The following is a 10,020-nucleotide window of genomic DNA, read 5'->3' as shown; positions in this document are numbered from 1 at the left end:
GTTTTGTCTGATAAGGTTCCTGCTCAGACGGAGGAAACCTTTAGTGAGGGACATGAAATGTCAGTGATTTCCTTAAAGTCTAATAAAAAGGATAAACGTGTGTTTTGTCACACAAACACAGAACTCGTGTTGTGCTGACCAAAGGCCGCAGGACTTACCTGCTTTTCGTCATTAAAATGAAATCAAATGCCTTTAATTATTCTTTTGTAGAAAAGAAAAGAGGAAAAAATGTGAAGCCATTAACAGAAACATGAAAGCAGAATCCAAAGATTGTGGCTCGCAGGGCGGAGGAACATTAAATAATGAAGAATGAGACTGAAAAAAAAAAGGTTTTGTCCTTTTTTATTGCTGCTGTGTTTTTTGGAGTGTGAAACAATAATGAGAGAGGAGCTGAAATCAGACAAAGTCAAGTTCARGTGGAGCGTTTTTAAGAAGCTCTAATGTGTCGTCAGCTCAGGTCAAACTTGTCGGGTAAAAAGTTTTCTCACTTCAAGAAAATAAGCTTGCAGGCAGTTGCTGACACTCCCAATGGAGCCGAAAAACGCGGGCTGGCCAGCACGGTAAAATCTCTCCACGGGACCCCCTCCCTCACAAGGGGCTCCCACCTTTGGGCCAGGAGTGGCAGCACCCACYCATAGCTAGAGACCTTTTGCGGCCTTGCATCTAATTCTTACCTCACTACCTGCCGTATAAGACTTAWGGCAATATCCAAMCTTTGGGTYGCTTAATGAATACATGATACATTACTTATTACATTTTTACCCAGTTATCTGTACTTTCTACTCACTACAGTTTTTTAAAAAGGTAAGAAGTAGAAAGTCGTTACTCCTRTTTTATTYCGAGAATGTCTTGACTGATAAACAGAGAGCTCTCTCTTCAACCCTCTCCTGTTGAATATGAGGAGGTTCCCTTTTAAATGCKTCTCATTCAGTGCTAATTGTTTTATTAACAATATTTGTGCGTGCTTTACAATACCAGTGAAACACGAGGTGGTCTCTGGTTTTCTGCAGCCCAGTCCTTTGAAGCCGTTGCAGCTCAGAGCTGGATGTTTTACACCACATTACTCATCCGTATGCTCATAAACWAGGAAACGAGGAAGACTTGCTAAGTGAAATGAGGTGCACGCTTCTGATAAAGGCCCCCGTAGATCCACCACCGATTGCTTTGGCAAATTGGAAACTTCTGAGCGTATCGGTCTGTAGTAAAGCCCAAATGCGTGTTTGTGCTGAAGCCCCRAGGCGGCGTTGTGTACTTACACATCACAACACATCAGCACGCCGCAGACAACCTGGCTGCTGTCTTAATTAAATGAAAATGAGAAGTCTGTGCTTCAGCCTCGATAACGTCCCTCCCAGTCGAACGCCGCCGTTAGCTCCGTGGGCAGATCCTAATAAAGATGATAGTTGGACAAGAGAGCATTGTCACTGTTCATTACGCTGTCACTCAGCCGCTRTGGTCCGTTCACTCGCACACACAAGAAACAGGAAAATATCTCTTTGTTGGCACTTTTTTACCCTCCAGGAAACAAGATGTTGTTCAGGAGGCTGAATCAGGAAAATGTCAAACAAACATGGAGGAGGAGAAACATTTTGCCTGATTTGTGGAACAAAGTAAAGCTCTAATTACTATCATTTAACACAGATATCAAAGGATAGATGAGTTCACATTAAAGACCTTAAATTTTGAAATAAAGTATTTTATTGTGAGTAAATAAACTTGTAAAGTTGGTCAGCCACAAAAACACACTGATAAAACAATACATTGATGAGACAAACAGTAAAACTAATACAGCTGCATTGAAATAGTTGCTTTTTCACAATCCTCATTATATACACTATATATATATATATAATCAGATTAATCCTTTAGAAAGGTTGTGTGAAAGTTAACAGGCCAACCTTTCCATGTGGTGAGCTGGAAAAACAGACGCTGAAAAATTTATTTCATGACTGTGTGTTTGGGTCAGAGGAGTTTTGTTTCCCGGACAGAAAGTAAAATTATGCACACGTATCAAATGATGTTTAATAAAAAGTTCAATTCCTGCAGCTTCTTCTGGTGGAGAAAAAAACAATGTTGTAAATTTACAAAATAAGTGTTTTTGTGTTTGTCTGGGTTTCTGCAACGCTTTATTTAAAGCTTTAAAAAGCGTGAAAGGACTCAGTTTTAATGAGTCCAAGCTGAGAGTCTGGTGGCTGTTAATGCCTAATGACTCTCCAGTCGTACACAGACTCTGTTTATCTGCCTGGTTTTATTTTTTATTTTTTATCAGAGCTTTTGTCTGGAGTTTTAGCGCCGATTTAATCTGAACTCAGCTTAAGTGAGATTCCAGGGGAGGAACGTGCCAAGCAGAAGATTTGGAAAATGATGCAGGAATCCATCCTCTTGAATTTGTGCATGTAGCAGCCGGAAAAGCTTCTATTACAGTTATTTACAGTTTTTCAGCTTTTGTATCCGTGTGCATGAACATCTGTGAGGCTGCTTTTAGGTTGTTTCTGTTTGTTGTGTGGTAAATGAAGAAGCGGAGCCGTGTAGCGTTAAAACAATCTCTGTATGCAGAACGAGATGTTAACCGATGCAAAAAAAGAAAAGAACCTTTCTTTCCTCACAGGCGCTGCACATTTATCCGAGTTTCGGGATAATCAACAGGGTGATCAGCAACTCTGCAAGCTTGTAATTATAATTATTGGTTGTGTCGTTTCAGTAAAGATAATTAAAACGGTGCGGGAGGAAGCCACACTCACAGGTTTTAATAACAAAGGCAGAGCAGCGCTGAGGGAAAGGCGTCTCTCTGCAGCTTTTGTGCTAAATTACCAAGACGGGATGAGCCTCAACTGGTGATTAAAGGCAAATTAGCTTTTTAAAACATGTACTTTTATTCCAGTTTATGTTCTTGTGATTTAGTGTGAATCTCCAACAGCTTGACCTCCAGCTTTTAGAGCTCACCTTAACCCAACTGAACCATAAAATCGGTGCAGTGGTTTCTGAGAACACGATGGGAGATTTCTGGGCTGAAATGGATCCAAACCNACATGTATTGTTGCAGCCCTAATATAGCTGTTATTGTGTACAAAAACTAGCTGGAATGAAAACAAGCCAAAAGGATACAGGTGTAATGATTTTCTACTTCTTACATTAAAAAAATTAAATGTGAGGAGTAGAGGGTAAAAGGTCAGCTGAAAAATAATTAGTCAAGTAAAGTACAGATAAAGTGTTTGTACTTAAATACTTTACAACTCTGCTTACTTCTGAAACTGTGTTTCTTGGTCTTCATGATGCTGTTTGATCACTGATGGTGATAAATCTCTGCAGAAAACTGACAAAGTTGCTTCAGTTTTCTTCCTCAAGTGATGTGTTGTAGTTATGCAGACAGTTCGGTGCTGTGAAATACTGACAAACGTCTTTGYATAAAACAAAGAAAAAATATTAATTTCCCTTCATATCTGGAGCGGGATCAGGACAGAACTCCAGTAAGTCCAACACAACAGAACGRGCCGGTCTGAGCTGAAGTCTGGGGTGGATTATGAAAGGACTCGCCTCGAGGCACCGACACGAGGAAGAAAAGAAAAACAGCTTCCTACTGCTTCACCAGAATGAAAAAAAAAAAAAAAAAGACGCCCACACTGAAAAATACACCACCTGCTAACAAATAACACAAAATATGAAACAATTACTGGGATTTAACCCTGCAGATCTGGAGCTGTTCACAAAAATATTTAGCAAAGCAACGTTTTTCTGCTGCGGTTGCATCTCTCACCCACTAACTGTTAGTTTTTTACAAAAACTCTCCGGTAAAGTATATTTTTGGTGTTTTATACTCAGTCATTTGGAAAAACAATAAAATGATTACTAGTTATTTTATTCTGGATCTTTTTTTTTTCTAACAAACTTTTCTTGGAGCTGCGTTCTTGTGCCAAGTTGGCCCAAACCTGACTTTTCATCACTCCAAATGAAATTAGTTTGTCTTATTGCTACGATCATTTATCATGATTAATGTGCTTCTTCCGCTCTCTCCTCATGAATAACAGATCTGCACATTCATTCATGCATTTTTGTCATAATCTGGCAAACAAATACAAATAATTCCTCATTTTTTTGTTATTTCATATCAATATGTTGCTTTTTTAAAGTGTTTTTTTTTGTGATTAGTTATATAAATAAAGCTTTACTGATAAAATACAGATGCTGTTTAATTACTGATTTTTGACACAGAGAGGAGAAATCGTTTTTTTTTTTCTCCTGCAGCTCGGCTCATTTTCTCTCATAAATCTTCACATACGGCGAGCAGCTTGATGTTTGTGGATAAAAACCGAACAATGATTCGGTTGTGACAAAATAAAAGTTCCAGGGTTTATTTTTAGACGGTCGTAATTTTTATGCTAATGTCGAGGCGGTGAAGGCTGGAGGAGCTGCATAAATATCTGCACCTGTTCAGATCGTCAGGATTAAACCCTGCAGGCGTGATGAAACACACAGCTGTGTCTGACGCAGCCGAAGGATCCTGAACGTTACATCAGCTGCAGATCTTCACGCTCAGGAGGAGGAAGCAGGAACAGGTTTTTTTTGTCCCTCCTCACTGTAATATTCATAAACTGGTTTGATGAGTTTCTGATCCAGACGTGTTTAGATAGATTTTAAACCTGTGCATTAATAAAAATATGTAGAAACACATTTTTATAAGTAGGAAGAATAAGATTAAACATTTATGTCAGCCACATGAGCGTTATTGTCGTAAATAACTTTTCATGTTTAAACACAAACCGTTCTTTGTCTCGTCGCGCTGACAAACACTGAGCTCTACCTGGTATTTCCTGCGACAAAACAGCGTTTTTCCACATCCTCTCAAAAACACTGAAAATCACTAACTGTACGACTAAATATGAAATAAATACAGAAATACTAGAAAAAGTAAGAGGTTTACTCACTGATGGGTTGTGGTGCCGTCTTGAATTCTGAACGCTCCCCATTTCCCACCAGAGGGGCATTCTAGTTTAAATTTGCGACTTGTAAGTGGGAAATTCCCACTTCCCAGTACAACTAGGCTGCAGCAAAAGCAGCCAGGCAAAAATAAACATGCATTCTGGGAGATGTAGTTTATGGTGAGTGCTGCTTTAAAGCAGTTTCTTTTTAAGATATAAATACATCTTTGAATTTAGGCCACAGAAAACAGTTGTGGCGGCCACAATTTGGCCCTCGGGCCTTGAGTTTGACACTTTTATACTGAGGGTGAAAAACAGTGTTTATGTCGTGAAATGCAGTTGAAATTAGTGATCTTTGAATAAAGTTTTTCCACAATAAAGGCTCATCATTGAGTTTTAAAGTAAAATAACCTCACTCTGCTGAACAATGGACTTTTAAATTGTATAAATGATTTTATACACAATCTCATGATTGTTTTAAGATCTTCTGGGTCGTGTGTTGTGAATAACTCTGAGCTACTACCACACCAGATTTAAGCACATTCTCTATAATTTTGTATCAGTTTGTTGGTTAGTTGTGGCGGCCATCTTGAATCGACTCCAAAACTTGAGTTGTACATTTCAACCCTAATTTAAAAAGTTAAAAAAAAGTTTTCTTTTCATTTTCTCATGAGGATTTAAATAACCAAAATTAAGAACAGCTACAGAAATAGAGCGGCACATTATTACGCCAACAAGTAATTATTTTTATTTGAGCAGTTTCAGACTTCCATACACGAGGCAAAGAATGACTTTTTTTTCTGTTTTCACTGAATAAATTCCATCTTTTGTCAAAGTTTGATTGAATTAAACAAAAGACTAAAAAGAAAACTCCATAATGTTAGAATTGGTTGAGTCAATGCTTCTGTTTTCTTTTCATTTCCGCTCATAAATGTGTAAACTTTCATTGAAGCGGTGCTCTAATCCTTTTAAAATGGAGTCAAACTGAAATGTGTTTTCATYCGAGACGATATTTAAATGTGGAGAATTCGATATCATTTTATATTTTACTATTAAAACTCAACAAAGCTCATTTGTTTGCAGTGAAAAAGCGGGCCGACCCCCGTCAGAATGGGAATTTAACCGTCGGCAGAACGTGGGGAGCAAAGCTGCTTTCTGATTAAGCTTTTGATTATTTGACAGGCTTGGTTTGAGWCAGTCGATACTGAGGATGAATCTGGATTTTAATGAAGCTGTGAGGGGATCTGAGTGATCCTGCAGTCAGAAGAATCAGTGTCTGATTATCTGTCCTTCATCATATCTTTTGTTTTTAATCAGCTGAATATTTTTTGAATTTATTTTTTGTTTTTCCTCAGGAAAATCTCCAACTCCTGGCTGAGCACCGGCTGGTTCACGATGACCATCGCTCTGGAGCTCTGCGACCGGATCAACGTGTTCGGCATGGTGGCCCCGGACTTCTGCAGGTCAGAACCGTGGAGCTGATTTTAATCCACGACTTGCAGCTGAACCGAGGCGTCGCCTCTAAGAGCGTTTTTAGGCAGCCGCTTCAAAATTCATAGCAGCACAAGTGCCTGATAGGAAAGATTAAAACTGAAAAGAAAAAAAAAAAAAAAGAAATCAGGCTGATAATAGATTTCAGTGATGCAGGAGTTGTTTGTGGAATACCTAAATTCGCGGCGTGCTGGCAGACTACAAATAACACACTGAAAATGCTCCTGATGCAGAAAGAAAAGGTGAAAATCTCTGATCGCTTCAGATAAAACCTGAAGCTGTTGCACCTAAAGCAGCTAAAAGCAGAGGATTCACAGAAGGAACGCATATCGCCTGCTGCTTTTCTTATTTTATTTTAGATTCTGATCATCTTATGTTGAAAAATTACGTTTTATTTAAACTTTTAAAATGTCATCAAGAGATGTCACCCCCAGAATGTGTTGCTGGTGACTTTCGGCTACTTCTACATCAGCGTTCAGCTAAATATTAGTGAAACTGACTGAGTTGTCATCACTTTTGTGTCCGTTCACGTCGATTAGCTGGGATATTTTGCTAACAGACAAACACGGTGGAGTCTTGTGTGATGAGCGGCTCTTGGAGTGTGAAGAACTGTTGGCTACAACCAGGGCCGGCTCTAAACAACTTGGGGCCCCGGGCAAGACTTCAGGTGGTGCCCCGTCTCACTGCCATTTTACTTAAATTCACACAAATTTTAAATGTTTTCTCTTTTATATTATTTCTTATCTTTAAAAACCAGGTTGTCCAAATAAAATAGTTAACAATAAAATTCATTTGAAACAGAAAACCTGAAGTTTACCTCGTACCTGCTGAAATCATGAGGAACACCTGCTCATGTTAACCAGCAGCTGTGGAGTGAAGCAGCTCTAGGGGGGTTAGGTTTGTATTCCACTAGAAAATGTTTTAAAGATTTACACAAAACCTTGTATTTTCCAGCCATTTGAAGAACTTTTGACTAAATTTTGGAGATTAAAAAAAACATCAAATCAGTATTTTATGAAGGTAGACCACTGAAAACCAGACTTTAAACTGAACTTGTTTAGTTTTCTGGTTTCACAYGGAGCACCAGTAGTTAGTCTTGACTGCATCATCTGATGCTTTTATTGTGAAACATCCTCTGCACCATATAAAACGTCATGTAGTGTGAAATGTTTTGCCTGATGCCAAAAGATGAGATTATTTGTCGTTTAAATAKAGGCTGAAAGCTTTAGTTCAAAAGCTTCTTTTTTTGTCAGATCTGCTTCCTTCTGTCAGGCTTTTACTGATTTTGACCACCAGTTTGTGTCGAAACAGTTTGATTTTTGAAAACATTTCAGTATTTTCTTCAACTTTTAAATGTTTTATTTGGCATCAAAAAATAAGAAAATAAAAATAAAACACAACAGCTCATCAGCTGCAGGAGGAAAGGGACACTGGTTCAAGCCAGGCAGATTTAGGCTTTTTTTTTTTTGTCCAAAACATATAAAAATTCAAACGTTCAACCATTAATTCATGAACTGGAACATGCATGAAGGATGCAGCACAGAGGTGGGTTWAAAAGGTTTTCAGGATGAGATGAAGGGACGAGATATTCAATCTTTAATAAAACTGAACTGAACACTAAAATGTTTCTGCCCTGCTCTCAGATCATAAAACTGGATTTGGATCCTTCCAATTTTTTAGCACTTTTCCTCGAATCCAAACCTTAAAATACTAAAATTCTCATTTCTAAAGTCGATACTTAAACATGTTAAAATGATAAAACCGTTAAGATGYTTTTAGAACATTTCTTCTGAGACTGGTGCCAGTTATTGAGAAACAAAACACAAAAATAGAAAGTTTTTCTTCGTGTTTTTCCTCTCTTTCTAAAAATTGTMCACGTTTGCAAAACTTATACAATAAATATTTTTTCCAAATTAACTCATCACAGGGGAAAATGAGCCCAGATTGTGTTGGAAACTCGTCAAAAGTCTGATATTTTGCAGCTCCACGTCGTTGGTGTCATGTTGAACGGATGAAAAGCGGTGATTTCTGACTCTTGTTTTGCTCCAGCAGCCGGCCTCGTTAGCACGCTTTAATGATTTGATTTACAGCTCGCGCCTCGTTCGCCTCAACTCGCACTTTAACTGGAGGATTATCGAACAGGGAACACGTCTTATTAGATTACTTCATAAAAAAAAGAAAAAAAAAACTGTTCAATGTCCCGTATATCTTTGAGCTGAGCTCTGATCGATCAGGGGGATCATTTTTTATTTTGGCTCTACAGGTAAATCCAATCTGGACGGCCGTGAAAAGCCAACGCTGCTTCATTTCTTCGAGAAATTGCTCGTGGATTCTCAGCGATCCGTTCGGTTCTCATGGCAACTGATGTCTGCAGATTGTGCTGAAAGWCAACCATCTGAAGACAGAAAACRTGTTTTTCTAACTTATTGTCAGATMTGTTGTAAGATAAATGGWAAATGATGARCTGTAGCTCCTCCTGGTCAAACACAACTTYTACATTTATTACGAAACCTTTTGTTTTATCTCATTTCACTGCCAGTTTGAGCACAGAGGCTGGAGAACGTCCACATTTAACCACAAATTCCAATTAAGCCAATCTGTTTGGCAAGATATGTGAACAAAAGCCACAGTGGTTGTGTTTTTATTTATTTATTTGTTTCTTAAACACAAAAGAAATCTGCAGAGATTAATTGTTTCCCAAATCCAAAGGACTGGATTTGAAACTCCCTTCAGTCCTGCACTTGTCTGATAAATCACAGGGACATGTGGGAAGATAAATATATATAAGATCAGACAATGAATAATGTATGATGATGAACGACAGTGTGGATGTAGCAGAATAGGCAGCTGACAAAATGTTTTCTGAATATTTGCAGAAAACGTTACGACTCAAACAATCTGAAACGTCTTGACAAACTTTTAGTGTGTGTGCCTGCAGGGGAGTAACATTTGTTTCTGTGAGGTGCAGGCAAAAATCCAAAGTTTAACAAAAAGATTTATTAATTAAATAAAAASGCTGGCAGGGCAGCTCAAAAACTCWCRGGAGCAGGAACACAGAGAGCACCACACTGGCTGGGTGAAACAGCACAATGAACAGACAAACACTGAAGACAGGACACAGAATATAAAGGTCAAATAATTAGGGACATCAAGARACACCTGGAGSAGACAYAAGAGGAAACAGGTGAGCGTGGGCGGGGCTGGAGGAACGACAGCAGGGGARAGATACACAGGAGAACACAGAAACACTAGAAAACCAAGGAAAATAAATACAGATTGTGGCAGTTTCCTTTTCAAGCCAATGATCCTCGTTTGATTTAAAATGTTTCACCAGCTTCATGTGAAGAAGCTCATTGGTCACCACAGCTTCCACACATCCTCAAACATAAATAAGAGCGAAGGCTGTGAAGACCCTTCAGATGTGAAGACCCTTCATGCATCGTGTTGCAGGAGGTCTAACTGACTGGCTGCTCTTTGGTTTGAGCCCCACGTTAGCAGCATTTACTAACTTTTTCTTTCAAAATGCTCGATAGTCTTTTATAACAGAGACAGAGAATATTTTTAAAACTACAAGAATAAAGTCAAAATATTACAAGTAAAAGTCATAATAATA

The 10,020-nt window shown here is 38.5% G+C and overlaps 1 protein-coding gene across 2 annotated transcripts in view; it reads left to right on the top strand.

Annotated features, from left to right (window-relative positions):
- The window catches only part of st6galnac5a (ST6 (alpha-N-acetyl-neuraminyl-2,3-beta-galactosyl-1,3)-N-acetylgalactosaminide alpha-2,6-sialyltransferase 5a), a 60,349-nt gene that overhangs the window by 47,464 nt on the left and 2,865 nt on the right, over positions 1-10,020 (top strand). For both annotated transcript variants that reach the window (XM_014013029.1, XM_014013030.1), the window contains exon 6: positions 6,272-6,379. In XM_014013029.1, coding sequence (XP_013868483.1) covers positions 6,272-6,379 — 108 coding nt within the window. The remainder of the gene's footprint in view (positions 1-6,271; positions 6,380-10,020) is intronic.

Source organism: Austrofundulus limnaeus, unplaced genomic scaffold (assembly GCF_001266775.1).
Source record: "Austrofundulus limnaeus strain Quisiro unplaced genomic scaffold, Austrofundulus_limnaeus-1.0 Scaffold97, whole genome shotgun sequence".
Taxonomy (NCBI): domain Eukaryota; kingdom Metazoa; phylum Chordata; class Actinopteri; order Cyprinodontiformes; family Rivulidae; genus Austrofundulus; species Austrofundulus limnaeus.
Note: the sequence above shows the minus strand (reverse complement) of the source record. Positions and strands in the feature narration are given on the sequence as shown.